The sequence below is a fragment of the Chiloscyllium plagiosum genome, unplaced genomic scaffold, assembly GCF_037043375.1.
Source record: "Chiloscyllium plagiosum isolate Xiang-an unplaced genomic scaffold, Cpla_swu_hap1 HiC_scaffold_17, whole genome shotgun sequence".
NCBI lineage: Eukaryota > Metazoa > Chordata > Chondrichthyes > Orectolobiformes > Hemiscylliidae > Chiloscyllium > Chiloscyllium plagiosum.
The window spans coordinates 66914229-66930440 of record NW_028270155.1 but is presented as its reverse complement, the minus strand read 5'-3'; the positions used below and the strand labels follow the sequence as shown (position 1 = coordinate 66930440).

The window sequence follows — 16212 nt, the reverse complement described above, 5'->3', positions numbered from 1 at the left end:
TGATACCCACGGATCCCCACAGGACACACATTTCCAAACCCTCAGTCGTTACCCTCTGCTTATGGCCACTCAGACAATTCTGAAACCATTATGCGAAATTTCCTTGGATCCCAGGGGCTCTTACCTTTGTTATCAGTCTCCTAGGCAAGCCCTTATCAAAACCCTTCCTTAAGACCAAGTCCAACATCAATTATATTGCCCTCATCTATACACCTGGTCACTTCTTCGAAAAGTTCAATTCAAGTCATCAGAGTAGCCTACCCTTAATAAAACCTTTTGATTGTTCTTGATTAATTCCAAGTGCAGATTAATTCTGTCCCTCAGAATTTCTTCTGATATTTTCTCCACCACTGAGGTTAGACTGACTGACCTGTGATTTCTTGGTTCATCCCTTCCTCACTTCATAAATAATGGTACTATTTTGGCTGTACTCCACTACTCTGGCACTACTTCTGTGATCATAGAAGAATTTAACATTATTGCCAGCACCCTGCTATTTCTTCCTTTGCCCCACTCAACGGTCTGGGATACATTTGTAATAAGGAGTCATTTTTGTTAAGTACAGAAACATCATTCATGCTTTTTGTCAGTTTGGGTCTAAAAGACAGGTAAATAGGGGAATCCTACATACTTCTAAAAAATCTTTATCTAACATTTTTCCAACTGGGGAATAGCTGGCCTTTAGTTCCAGTGCACTACCCCAGACAGTCATGACAGTTTTCCTCCTATAACATGGGAATGCAATATCTCCCTGAACTCAGATATGGAGTTAGAGTTGGTTCCACTCCAGCTCACATAGCTTCCTAAATATAGTTGGTTTTACTAAGCCATATTTTGATACTTCTGATTCATATCAGATGTTAATACACTACCAAAGACGCTTGCACACTACATCTACTTAAAGTACTATATTACCTCATATCTCTACCTCATATCTCTAGCAGAGGGATTGAATTCAAGAGTCATGAAGTGATGTTACAGCTGTACAGGACTTTGGTTAGGCCACATTTGGAGTACTGTGTGCAGTTCTGGTCGCCTCACTTTAGGAAAGATGTGGAAGCTTTGGAGAGGGTGCAGAGAAGATTTACCAGGATGTTGCCTGGAATGGAGAATAGGTCGTACAAGGATAGGTTGAGCGTGCTAGGCCTTTTCTCATTGGAATGGAGAAGGATGAGGGGTGACTTGATAGAGGTGTATAAGATGATCAGGGGAATAGATAGAGTAGACAATCAGAAACTTTTTCCCCGGGTACAACAGAGTGTTATGAGGGGACATAAATTTAAGGTGAAGGGTGGAAGGTATAGGGGAGATGTCAGGGGTAGGTTCTTTACCCAGAGAATGGTGGGGGCATGGAATGCACTGCCTGTGGGAGTGGCAGAGTCAGAATCATTGGCGAACGTTAAGTGGCAATTGGATAGGTACATGGATGGGTGCTTAAGTTAGGACAAATGTTCGGCACAACATCGTGGGCCGAAGGGCCTGTTCTGTGCTGTATTGTTCTATGTTCTATGTTCTACAGCATGTGACAGTATATTAAGATAACCTACATAATAATCATCCCTAATTTCACTGACTTGCAGTACCGTATTTAATGTCTTAATGTGCATTGATTTTGGTATAACTAGGATTGCAAAACCCCTATTAATCCTTTGAATGGTAGCTTTTCAGCCTGTGCTGGCTGTACCATGTCAGGTTAAGCATGTGCATATTGGTCATCCACAGGTGTATCTCACCTCATGAATTTGACTCAGGTTTTCTCAAGCATCCATAATCATTAAGTGCTGCAAGCATCACTTCTGACCACATCATGTGATATTTTTTGCTATACCTTAATCAATTTATTATTGGTCCATACATAATTTCTTGTACAGTGACCAAGCTCTTAATTACCTGTATCAGTTCTTGGTCTATACTGAGCCTTCTTTCATGGATCCCTTGTCCCTTTTCTCGAATTTTCTAAAGTTGAAAATGTAAAATCTGAACCTTTAGGTCTACTGTTGCCAAACCAATCAAAATTACTACTGAGGCACCTTTAGCAACATCATTGACCAGACAGTGTTTCAGTCAACTTTTTCCCTGAAGTGGGAATGCACCCACTAGCTGCCTGTGTTGTCACTTTTCTTTACCAAATCTAACTCCAATGCTTAGGTCTAAACCAAACAGGACTCAGGCAAACTAATATTGGGGATGTTCAAAATGCCAGGTGCCATTCATGTTGTGCATTATCATATCAGTTTTATCATTCTTTACCAAATCTAGGCAATTGTTTGGTCCTGGACTTAGGTGAGTCAGTTATTTCTGGTTTCAGGATCTTTCCCTTTTTCATTGATAAAGTTGCAGTCGTGGGTAGGGTTGTGTTTTGGTTGCCAGATCCCTTGTTTAAGACACAGGGATATGTCCTTGTCACTATTTGATGGCTGGAATGTGAGGTCATTTTCTCACCTGGGAGTTCCTGTTTCAAGCAAATAACCTCCCAGTCATCACCAGTTGATCATGATTAATCCTATAAAATAAAATCAGATTATAAGGTGTTTCAACTGAGACAAATGCTTCCAATGATCTTTTGCTTTCATGTCCATACAGGTGTACAAATCACTAATTATGATCACTTGATAAAGTCCTATCCATTTTGCTGTGTATCACAGCTTCTTCACTTTGATCTGCACCCTATCTCCTACAATGATCACCTCAGCTTGATCCACTGCTTGCACAACTCTCTCTCAATTTTTTTTAATAACAGTCTCTCCTACAGGTATCTTTTATGGGTCTTACTTCTTCAGTACCAATCACAACATCCCTTAGTAATGTCATTTCCCTATTTGTCATTAATTCATTTGGAGTTAATCTGGTTGTATTACTGGGTGTTGCCCTGAGACCTATTAGGATATGAGGCAATAAATGTTTTCATTCCCCCGCCAGTCTCCTAGATGGCTTTTGCTACCCATCTTTTTAGTGTCCTCTTCCTTTGCTCTACCATGCTTGAGTTCTACAGGTGGCAAGGGATGTAAATTTTGTTTTATTCTCAGAACTTAAACTAATTTAATCAGTGATCCTGTAAAGTGTATTCCCTCATCCAACTCAATCTGTAATGGTATTTCCAATCTTTCTAAAACAAATTCCATTTTAAACTTGGCTTTCTGACTTCGCTCCCAAAAAAAATCTTTTATCTTTTTTTCAGACATTTCAGCACCTGCAAACTCTGTTCCTGACCACATGGCTTCAGTTTGACCTCTTCCACTATCGACTGAAGAGTCTTGTAATGACTCTTCTCCCATCATTTGAGTAACAGTGGTTGAATGGTCTCATGCAGACAGGATCCATGCACCTCAAATTGGTCAATAATGACCAAACAAAAATCTTTTCCTGATTTGGTGGAAGGATCTCATGAAATCTATTTGCAGTTGTTCTAATAGCCCTTTTGTTCAGGGCTGTTGCAACATGCAGACTTTGACTGGCCATATCAAACATCAACTGGCAATGTTTTGCTACATCTCTTCCCGTTCTCCCACCAACCCCCTTCCCCACCATGAGCACCTTCTCATGCTTCCCAACATGACTTCTCTCCCAATTTAGCATGGCCATGGTATATTTTCACAAGATTATGCTGAATGTAGCTTTTTTCTCTCCTCCAGACACTATTGGTACATTCTACTGTTCTTCCAATTACTTTTTTCCTGTCCTTCTGTATCTCTGTGTAAATGTTCTCCTCATCCTGCACAATTGTTACTGCAACCATTTGGTTCTTGGGGCAGTGTGCCTCATCTGCCCTTTAGTTGCTACTTGAATGATGTCTATTCTGGTGTGCTTTAACCATTACCACTGCTGCCTCTCATGGTAGACTTGCAGTTTTAACTAGTTCATTAACTTTCTCATGCTGCATATGTACCCCTCCCTAGGGTATGTAGCCCCTCAACTCCTTGAATATAATCATATACTATTTCAAAAGCATATGTACTATCAGTGTAAATGTTAGCCCTGTGAGTGTGCTAGCACATTATGCGTACACATCTGTAACTAACATTGCAATGTATTTTCAAGGTTCTATTTCACCTGCCCATCACAATTAAAGTTCTGGATGATCACTGTCTACCAGTGTTGGTATTGATCATCTACAGATTATCTCAGTAATTAAAATTCTCTTATAAAATTATTGATATTTTTTGACTGCTGCCACTTTAAGTATGAGTAGTTTAACTACCAAATCAAAAGTTCCTACTGTTATTTTCTCCTTAAACTGTATAAACTGGATAATCCTAACTATTCCTATTTTAGTTCACAAAATATTAATTGTTGCAATTCAAACTTTATTTTGTACTTCATCCTCACCTGTACTGTCCTTTCACAATAATCTACATAAATCCTAAATTGATAGATATTCAATCAAATTACACCCTAGTAAGTTATTCCAAGTACGCAAAACAAAATATATTTACTGTTTCTGAGATCTCTTCTAAGTGAGGCATCGTCTTATTACCTTTCTATTTTATTCAAGAGTCTAAGCAAACATTTACTGTCAAATAAAATATTTCTACTATATTCTTAAGATAAAAATCAAACATATTTACTTGATTCCAGGCATGAACACCTCTTGCATGTTCATTCTTTATATTGCTTTACACTTATATGTCACGGTTTTCCAAAATTGAGTTGCTAAATTCCCTTAATAATGTCACATCTCAAAATTATTTCAAATTCAAAAAGCTGTTGCTGAAGTTTCTTTTTATTTTAAATTTCATCTTCTTCTATTTTTTTTCCGTAGCAACTTGTGTGTGTGTGTGTGTGTGTGTGGCTATATATTCATTCACTATTTTTGCATCCCTTGTGCTGCATTTCAGGAAAAGGTGCAAAGAAAACTCAGAAATGCCTTGTGACTCATACATTCTTCAAAAGGTATGTCATTTTACATGACAAATTCTATTTTAAACCTGATTTTCTGACTTTTTGTATTTTTTGTTCAGACATTCACTAGTCTGCATGATCATAGTCTCCCAACTACACAATCATGTTGTACTAGTGACTCCTGAGGGGTCTGACTTGTCTGAGCCGTTTTAGATCTCCTGCTAACACAGTTCGACCTCCATACGTGGTACCTTCTGTTCTGAGTCCTTCAAATCCTTTGGATCTCATCCATATCAGTCCTATGCAGCTCACTTACCCATCTTTGGGTAATAAAAAATGTACTCAACCAAATGCAGGGAACATGACCAGGAGATCCTGCCAACTTCTTACATTCTACTATCATTGAACTTGACAAGCTGCAAGGTGACTCAGTTAGGATAATAGTTGTTTATTCAGGTATATGAAAGGAGAATCATTCTCATCAGTTATAAGACTAACTCTGAAAAGTTTCAAGATCTCCAGCTTTTATACACAAGTGATACAGTGAATTATTTTCTGAACAATTCACCTGGATTGACCAGATGTTCCAGTGTAGTTTAGTATTTTCGCACAGTTTATTGTTCTGGTTCAGAAGGCGTGTCAAAACAGTCTGATTGAAATAAATGTACAATAGGCATTGTTTGAATTTTACCCAAGACCCTACTTTATTTTCCGGTTATTGGGCTATTGGTCCCCCTACTCCCCATCATTCTTTGCATCCCTGGTCTTGCCCTTTTGTGTCTCCATTCTTTATCCTATCTTTGAACATCTGTGGTTCTGCAGTTTTGTCCCATTTGTTTTTACTGAAAACATTTTAACTGGAAACTAGCTGAAACTGATTTAATTCCTTTAATAATACATTTAAATAGATAACTTTGATGGAATATATAAGAAAGACTTATTTCCACAAGCAGGAAGGGTTGTAATCAGAGAGGACATTTAAAATGTTTGGCATAAGTACAAGAGACAGATGGGACCTGGAAAGGGATTAATTAGATAGCTCTTTCAAAGAACCAAAATATGTATATGGACCACTGACCTCCTATTTTGGCATCGTTTTCCCCTCAATGGTGGTGGCAAGAACTTCTTTACCCAGTGGCTGTGGAATTCTCTGCCACAGAAAATGATTGAAGCCATAATTTTGGCTGTTTTCAAAGAAATAATTAGATATAGGTTTTAGGGATTAAGGGATCATAAGGTACAGAGAGAATGTAGAAACAAGAGAGTTGGATGATCAGCAATGATCATATTGAATGGAGGAGCAGAACTGAAGGGCTGAATAGCCCACTTCTGCTCCTATTTTCTGTTCCTGTGTTTTTAAAAAAACATACTTTGGTGTAGCAGTGACATCATTGGAGCAGCTGAGGGCCGAAGTAAAGTGGCTTGAAGGAATGGAGCAGAGTGGGCTCAAGGCTTGAGCAAAGTGGGGACAGCCAGCGGTCTGGAGGTCCAAGCGGAACTGGGACTGCCTGCAGGCTGGAGGCCCAAACAGTCCGAGGACGGCCTGAGCAGTGCAGGGACGGTAAGCAGGTTGGAGGCTCAAGCAGAATGGGACAGTGCCTGGACCAGGGATGGTTTTTAGACTGGGGACTAGTGCAGGCAGTCATTGGCTTGCAAGCCTGGTGAGACCATGTGTGGAACCCCTCTGTATTGATCTACTGCAGGCCCTTTGCAGAAAGACTGTAACGTTTAACTTTTTAACTTTAGTTCTAATTTTTCTAATATACTATGAATAGTTAATTGTAAGGTATTGTAATTTTTTTTATCTCTCTATTTTTTACCTAAGATTTGTACCTAAGGTGGTGCCATATGGGGCGACATTGTAAACTTTTCACTGTCACTGTATTCCTGTACTTGAGCACATGTGGCAATAAAACCAATTCTAACTCAGAAATAAGTTAATGAGTTAGCCCCAGAGAGAAAGTCAACTCTTCTCAATACCTCTACGATGAAATGTTGAAAAACAATCACCATTAGCAACTTTCTCGATTCATCAACATTAAGGCCCTTAAGTGGTCAATTACTGGCCACCTCAGGGCTTCAACTCACCACCTAACTGATATTCACCTTCCCAGCAAGCAAGGAGTTGGCTAGCTTCCTAACCATGAAATATTAGCAACCTGCCCCATGTGTGTGAGGGACTCCAACTGCCCCAACTTGGAGTCAAGCAGAGGCATAGATGGTGGGCTTCTGCCTTTGTCTCTGAACCCCACGATCCTCCTCTCCCACAACCTCCATGCCAGGGTAAGACAAAAAATGTTTTCTTGTCTTTAGGACAGCTTTTTTGTATGGTTTTCAGATCTTAATCAGCTGATTGGCAGGTGGCAGCTTCAGAAATTTTATTCTTGGGAGGTGACATGTTAGTCATTACTTAACAGAGTTGCCCTCACACTTAGAAATAACATGGAGAACTTCCAGCTATAGTATGAAATGGTTAACTCAATGATGAATTAATTATTCTATTCTGTTGAAATTATGATTGTGTAATGTAAACCAAATCTAAGTTAGCAAACTGGATATACTGAGACCAATAAATCAAGTGATAGCTTAAATATAAGTACATTTGAAATCCCAGCAGTTACTTCAATGTTACATCCTTGTACTTTTCACATGCAGGTCTGCTTACTTTTATAAACTGTGCCAATGTGAAATGGGCAACCAAAGTACAGGATGTACTTGTATTTACCAAATTGCTTGGCATTTGCATCATTATTATTACGGGATTGGTTAAACTCAGTCAAGGTAAGAGCTTTAAAAGAACTAAACCATTTAGCCTATTGTTCCATATATGTTTAATGCCACATAGTGGTCCTATGATCCATCGTCATCTAACAATTATTTGTTGAAAAAATGTTGTTATCAATTATTAAGGAAGTAATAGCAGCACATTTGGAAAATCATAATCTCATCAAGCAAAGTCATCATGGCTTAATGAAAGGAAAATCACGTCTGGCTAATTTTATTAGAGTTTTTCAAGGAAGTCTCAATGGGATGGATAGAGGGTAACCAGCAGATATGTTATATTTGAACTTCCAGAAGGCATGGGACAAGATACACAACAAAAGGTTAAGTCAAAAGATAAGACTAATGAGGTGGAGATAAGGGGTTCTTTTTTCAGGCAACCGGTAACTACTAGAATTCCATAGAGATCAGTGCAAGATTCACAACTGTTTACAATATGTATTAATGGTTTGGAGGAAGGAAGTGAATATACTGTAGCAAAATTTGCAGTTGACACACAAATAGGTGGAAAGCAAGTTGCGAGACAGATGCTAATAGTGTACAGAAAGATATTGATAGGTTAAGTGAGTGGAAAAATGTTTGCAAATGGAAGATAATGTGGGAAAATGTTCATTTTGAAAGGGAGAACAAAAGAACAGGATTATATTTAAATAGAGAGAAACCGCAGAAAGCTACAATGTGAAGGGATTAGGAGTAGAGTCATAGAATGATATAATATGGAAACAGACCCTTCAATCCAACGAGTCCATGCCGAACATAAGCTAGTGCCACCTGCCTGCTCCTGGCCCGTATCCCTCCAAACCTTTCCTATTCGTGTATCTCTTCAAATGTCTTTTAAACATTGTAATTGCACCTGCAACCATCACTTCCTTAAGAAACTAAGAAAGCCAGCACAAAGGTGCAGCATGTAATCAACAAGGCTCATGAAATGTTGGTCCTTATTTCAAGGGATTGGGAGCATAAAAGGAGGGAAGTCTTACTGTACAATGTGTTGGTGAGACCTCATCTGGAGTCCTGTGAGCAATTTGGGATCCTGCTTTAAGGAAACATAATAGTTCAATTGAAGTAGTTCAGAGAAGGTTTCACCTGGATTGTTTTGTCAAATATGCACATCTTATACACATTTAATGTTTTAATGTATTAGTCCTCGATGTTAACTATATGCTCAACTTAGTGTCACTTACAAATTGTGAAATTGTACTTCGTGAGCCATGGATCAGTTGGTAGCACTTGCAACTTTGTCAGACCATTGAGTGTTCTTTTGAACGTGGGATTTGAACATGACGAAAACACACCCTGATGGTTCATACTGAAGGAATTCTGTGCAGTTGGGAGCACTGTCTTTTTGATAGGGTGTCGATTTGAGTAAAGTCAAGTAAAGAAGAGTAGGTCATTTTGCCCCACAGGATTGTTCCATCATTCAGTTAAATCATGACTGATCTGTGATCCAATTCCATAAACCTGCTTTTGTTCCATATCCCTCAATAATCTGGTGAACAAAAATCTCAACAACCTTACATTAAAATAACTAATAAATAGAACATCAATTGCCATTTGCAGAAATTACCGTTTTTGTGTGTTGAAGTATTTTCTGATTTACAAGACTTGTCAACATCCTCAGATCAAAGGACAATTGACAGTTTTGCTCCTGAAAGGTCTGTCTCCAATTTTTAGACTATGCCCCATTGTTGTAGACTCACCAACCATGATTACATCCACCCTATTCAAGGAATATTGTAATTAAATCAGTCTTTAACTTTCTGAGTTCCATGGAGTATGACAATAGTTTGTGCAGCGGAGTCCAAGATATCATTCTGATATGGTTATGCTGTACATCCCCTGACTAATACAGTCGATTCTGTCATAACACGTGTTTCTTCAACGCGAATTGGCTTTAACACAACTGAAGAATTTAGGCCATTATTTGTAGAACATGAATTTTATTTTCCTTACTTGTAATGACTATAACACAATTCCAGCCCCATCAGCTTAAATAACGCGGGTACTGTAAATTTTCTTGTAATGCGAGATCGCACATGAACAGGATTATCATGTTATATCAGAACCAACTGTATATCTATTCCTCTTAAGATGTGGTGCCCAGAAAGTCTCTCCGTGCCAGGGATGTGTTCTAATCAGGGCTTTGTGCAACTGAAGTAACTTGTAGATTATTTTATTTGCAACACTTTATGAAATGTTATGAAATGTTTCTGGGCATTGTTTAATATCCATCATAGAGAAAATGCAAATCTGTTATTAAGATGTATTAGCAGGATATTTAGGAAATCATCATGCAATCAATCTAGTTTTTCTGAATCTGAAGTGTTTGACTAATTTATAGTTGAGGGGAGGCGAGTAACAATGTTAATGTTATGGAGTAATGTTGTAAAGATATGGGCTTAAATTCCATCAACTGCTGAATTTGGTTAATAAATCTGAAATTAAAATTTAGTTTTATGGTATCATAAAACCATAATTGATGGAATATTAGTTGCTATTGAGATTTTAAAATCTATCAATCTTTGTGGACTGAAACATTTCTTGATTTACCTGAGTAGACAGCATCCTCAAATAGAAGGATTGTCATAGAAATCTATTTGATTCACTGATGTTCATTAAGGAAGGAATCTGTTCTCCATAACTAATTTGTCCTCCTGTAACTCCAGACCCACAAATACCCTCCAAACTGGCATAACAAGCTCATTACATTGCTGCAAAGAGTAAAATAGTTAACCTGGTGAAGTGAGAGTCAAATCAATGTAATATCTGACAAAGGAGGGCATCAAAAAATCCTAACAAAACTGGAATCAATAGGTTCTGTGCAAAACACTCCATACCTAGCACAAAGAAAGGTGGTTATAGTTGTTGCCTCAGGACCTTATTGCAGGAGGTCCTCAAGGTAGTCACCTGGACCCAACTATTTTCAGTTGCTTTATCAATGACCTGAATTCTGTCATAAGGTCAGAATTCCAAGTGCTCACTGCTGAATCTGAAAATAATATAGTGTTCAGCAACATTCTTTACTGCTGAGATTCTGAACCAGTTCATGGCCATATGCAGCAAGACCCGGACATTTAGGCTGTTAAGTGACAAGTAACTTCAGTGCTAGAAGAAAATGACCATCTCCAACGAGAGAAACCTTAACCGTCATCCCTTGACATTTGATAGCATTACTATTATTGAATCCCTCACAATCCCTGTGGATTAGCATTCATCAAAAACTGAATTGATCAGCCATATAAATATATACAATGGCAGGTCAGAGTCTAGGAATTGTGCAATGAGTAACTCACCTCCTGTTTTCCCAATGCCTGATCAAAATATACAAGGGACAAGTCAGGAGTGGGATGGAATGCTGTCCACTTGCTTGGACGATTGCAGCAACAGTCAAGTGGTTTGGTGTCATCCAAGATAAAGAAGCCTGTTGGTTGGCACCCACCCTTCAACATTCACACTCTAGATCACTAAAGCACAGGAGCAGTAGTGATTACCATCTTTAGGACAAATTGTAGTAACTCACCAAGGATCCTCTGACAACACCTTCCAAACCCATGATCGTTATAATCTAGAAGAACTAGGCAGCAGCAGATGCATTGGAGCACCACAATCTACAATTTCCCCTCCAATCCACATACCATCCTGCCTTGGAATTATATCATGACCAACTCACTACCATGTTCTCAAAGGCAGCTAGAGACTGGCAATAAATGCTAGTCAGCCACCGAAGTCCACATCCCACAAATGAATAACAAAAATATCACTATTCCTTTATTTTCACTGAATAAGAATCCCAGAACTCACTTCCTAAGAGAATAGTTAGTGACCTGCAGTGATTCAAGATAGCTCACCATCACCCTCTCCAGGGCAATTACAGATGGGCAATAAATGCTACCAAATGCTTTCAAAATCCATATCCCATGAATGAAGAAAATAAATACTTGCTGCATGTATGCTAATTTTTAATTACTCATGAATAAGGACTCCCAGTTCCCTTTGGACACATACACTTCCCAAAATCTTAGCTTTTAAGAAATACTCTGTCTTTGTTTTTCTGTCTAAGTGAATTACTTCACATTTATTCATTTTTTCCTCTCCCATTTTCTAGCTCAATCAGAGCCTATTCAAATTCTCTTGAAGACCTCTTATTGTATCTTCCTCACAACTTACGTTCCCACACTGTATGGTATCAACAGCAAATTTGTAAATATTACAACTAGTTCTTGCAGCAAATTAATTTATAGATATAATTTATATAATTTTAGATCATCAGCATGGAGACTTTCTGTTGTTTCTCTGCAGCATTGAAAAATGTGAAAAGTTCTCCCAAAATTTATTGCTTGTTCCTTTCTTACAGAAGAATATTCTAACCTTGATTCTGCATTTCAAGGCTCTACATATGATGCTGATAAGATATCCCTTGCAATATATTTTGTGCTGTTCGCCTACTCTGGTTGGGACTCACTTAACCACATAACAGAAGAGGTTCTTGATTGTGAGAGGTAGGTCCACACAGTGCATAATGTCTGTATTTGTACAATGGAATTCCAGTGATATGCACATTGCCCAAATGTAAACAATGATTACTCTTTGTCAGAGATCAATATAGTGTTTTTGAAAGCTCTTCTTAAGATTTTCCTGAGTGCTACTTTTGAATTTTTGGAGGTCACGTTTTGATTTTTATGTTTGTTACAGTCAAGTGAGCAACTATAGGATGATTTCCCTTTCTTCCACTTTTAAAAAGTCCAAAAGTCAATTTATTTTTCATTTTTGTGATGATAACTGGAAATATTGCAGGTTTGAGGATTCTTTTTAGTTCATTGAAAGCAATGGAGGTTGGAGGTTTCTGACATTTAATTCACAGTAATTTAGTCATAACAACAGTATGTTTCTGGCTTGGGTCCTATAACTCAGTAGGAAAGATGTGGAGGAGCCAGTGTTGGACTAGGATGGACAAAAGAAAATCACACAACACCGGGTTATAGTTTGGAAACACTAGCTTCCAGAGCACTGGTCCTTCATCAGGTGGTTGTGCACCACATTTGTGAAGTTATTGACCCAGACCTGACTGGAAGATGGTCAATGCCGAAACATAGACTGGAGTTGCATGTTAGGACTATGCATTAGTCCCAGCATAACTGACTCTGAACGAACTAATCATGAAGATTAAATTTCCAATGGCAATTACCCATTGAACACGTCTCCAATTTTGAATTAGAGCTGGATGGTTCTAACTGACTTACCTGAAAAGGGAGCCAGAAAAAGTTATAGTCCTTAAAATTTGCTTTCACTTCTGGCTAGCTTTAAAACTGCCACCCCCTCCCTGAACCATAACCTTCACAGACACCAGATTTCACATCAAACAATGGAACCAAGCCTCCCCAACTTCCTATTGACTGCTACCCCTCCACTTCAGATCTTCGATCACTTGGACTTTAATCCCAAATCCCCCAGTTCCGAAGAGCAATTGTTCATTAACCCTTAATCCTGTTTTTCTCACCACATATGCTGCCAAACTTGCAGAGTTTTTCCAGCACTCTGTTTTTACTTCCAATATCAGCAACTGCAGAATTTTGCTTTAATTTGTCTGGTCAACGTTATTGGCTAATCTGGGTTGGAAATAGGGATTCTGACTGGGATCAAAATATTTGTACCGTAATAAATATATCTTCATTTCTAGAATAAAAATCTTTATGACTAGACACTGGTAACCTATTGGGAATTAGTGTCATGTTTGCAGCCCCTTGTAAAGATGAATTGCAAGGAATTTGCACAACCAAACATTTTTTGGTTTTGATCTGTCACCTTAAAGTTTATATCCTGTCAGTGCTTCTGTTGAAAGTGAGTGCTGACAAACCTATCAGAAAATTGGCTTCCAGAGGTGCAAACAGGGAATGAATAAATTAATTCTGCAGCACCAAGTTCGCCATTAAATAATTAATGATTTTATATAATTTCACATTTCAATTTTTTTTCCAAACTAATATCTCATTATGCTTTGATGAGACACAGATTGGAACCCCTTAGAAGTAACCCATTCATATTAAAGATACATACTACTTTATAAGGACGATTAACTCACTAACAGTACCTCCCAATGGTACTTTAAATGGTTTCTTTAAAGGGGATAGAATGTATGCACACAAATATAGAAATGTTGGCTGTCCAAAATATCTCTAATAAATTTTCCTAAACCACTAAACCAGCTGAAGCTATTCCTGTTCCTCCTTCAAGTGCCGTATGTTAAGATTGGGCTGGCGATCATGAACTCCCAATGGATTATGCCGTGATTGTTCTTGGTACTAACTGCAGTGGTTTTCAGTGGCTTATTGCAATATGGCTACACAGGAAATCCTCCTGCTTTTGCTTGCTATCAAACCTGTTGGAAGGATTTACAGGCTGGTACTCAACCACCTGTCCACATTCGGTTCCAGAGATGTGGATTGTCCCACTTATCTACAAGACTACCTTTACTATATTTAAGTTATAGCTTTGAATTCAATAGTTAATGTTATCTTCAAAGGAAAAACACTCTCTGAACAGAAGTTTACTGAGTCTATGCAAACTAATACATTACAGAGTGAAAATAGACAAGGCTGTGACATATTACTGTAATATATTTATTGTGCTGCCAGTAATGATGGCACTCTGATGATTGAAGCAATGAGTTATAGAAACATTCGTGCTCTCCTTGGTGTATTTGACAATACTGATAATGATCAAAACCTCACTCAATAATTTCGGACAAAGTGAGGACTGCAGATGCTGGCGATCAGACTTGAAGAGTATGGTGCTGGCAAAGCACAGCTGGTCAGGCAGCATCTGAGGAGCAGGAGATTCAACATTTCAAGCACAGGCCCTTCATCAGGAATGAGGCTTGTGGCCCAAGGAAGCTGAAAGATAAATGGGAGGGGGTTGGTGCTGAGCAGAAGGTAGCTGGGAATGTGATAGGTAAATGAAGGTGGGGGTGAAGGTGGTACGTCGGAGAAGAGGGTGGAGCGGTTAGATGGGAAGGATAATGGACGATGCAAAGTGGCCGAGTAGAGGCTGATAACCAAGTTCGGTACCCTTGGGGATGGCCTCAATTGGAACCTTGGGTTCATGTCACACTACAGGTGACCCCACTGCACTACACACTCTCTAACACACATGCACACAAACACACACACACAGATCTATACACTCACGCAGACCCTCTCTCATACACAAGCTGTCTCTCACACGCTCACACATACGTACCCCCCACACTCTCATCCACACACGCGCACCCTCACAGATGTATACCCCTTTACACACACACATACACATACACACACTCTCTCACAGGCATTCACACCCCTCCCACCCACACACACACCCCACATGCACACACACAACACACATATAAATTTATGGGGGGATTTTGTATTTGCAGAATTACATTTTATTTTGCTCAAAAATTGCATGAATCCATTTAAGAGACTGTAAAGCCCTTTTTTAGAAATAGAATTGGTCTGAACATTGGGACACAGACAGAGAGATGTTAAGCTCACACCTTCAATGCATTATCTGAACTGACATGGTACCTATTGTTAAAGTTCACTTGAGAATGTAACTTTAAAAACAGTTCTGGGATTTACATATGAAAGAACTGAAGCCAACATGGTCATTCTAAAAGATGAGAAACCGAACAAACAATCCAAGATTCTGGGTAATCCAAGGTGGAGTACAAGAAAAATTTCTGGCTGTTATAGACTGCTCCTTTTTTGAGGTATTTTAGGTGTTGGAGGTGATTTCTTTGAATTCCAGGAGCAGCAACTACTGTTTTATATGCATTGTTTTGGAACTTTGGAGAAAAGAAAAGTCAAAACTACAGCACTTTTAAAAGGGAGAGGAACAGACAAAGGCAGCACATGGTCAGGTCAATGCAGAAGAGAGAGAGAGAAAGAAAGAGAGCGAGAGAAAGAAACCCACACTGCTAACTTCACAGCAATGAACCTGCGCAGTTACTGCCTTTGCTGTTGAATTCATGTTTTGCTGGACATTGGAGTGCATCTAGGAAAATTAACAAGCAGTATAATTCACAACTGATTTTGGAGAAACCTGTTTGGGAGAGGTCACAGTACAGAAAAGAAAAGTGAATAGTTTTAAATATAGCCTTGCCGTAAATCTACCGCGGTGAGTAGTTCTTTCTTGATTATATGTTTTATTGAGATATGTCTCTTGATTAAATTTAAAAATATAAGCCATAAATATTAAGTTAGCCTGGAGCAGTGTTTTGTAGAGGAATAATTCGGTGCTATTTTCTGCATCTACAGATTGGAAGAAGCAAAAATAGCCCTTAGTAGAGTGATATGTTTAGGGAGACCTTATGTGTTACTGAGGATTATTTCTGCAATAAATGCCATTGGTTGTAAATTCTATCAGATCGAATGGACCGGTTGGAGAGACAGTTAGAGGCAATGAGGAATTTACAAGAGCAAAGGAGTGTGATGGATGGCAGTTATAGGAAGGGAGAAAAGCCACTGATACAGTCACATAGATGGGTTAATTCCAGGAAAGGTAAGAGAGGTAGGCAGATAGTGCAGGAGTCTTCTGTGGCTATCCCCATTTCAA

The 16212-nt window shown here is 38.7% G+C and overlaps 1 protein-coding gene across 1 annotated transcript in view; it reads left to right on the top strand.

The window, feature by feature from the left end:
- LOC122558545 (Y+L amino acid transporter 2-like) overlaps nt 1-16212 on the top strand; it is a 93209-nt gene that overhangs the window by 20297 nt on the left and 56700 nt on the right. Inside the window, exons 2-3 of the mRNA XM_043707254.2 lie at nt 7495-7620; nt 11975-12119. Coding sequence (XP_043563189.1) covers nt 7495-7620; nt 11975-12119 — 271 coding nt within the window. The remainder of the gene's footprint in view (nt 1-7494; nt 7621-11974; nt 12120-16212) is intronic.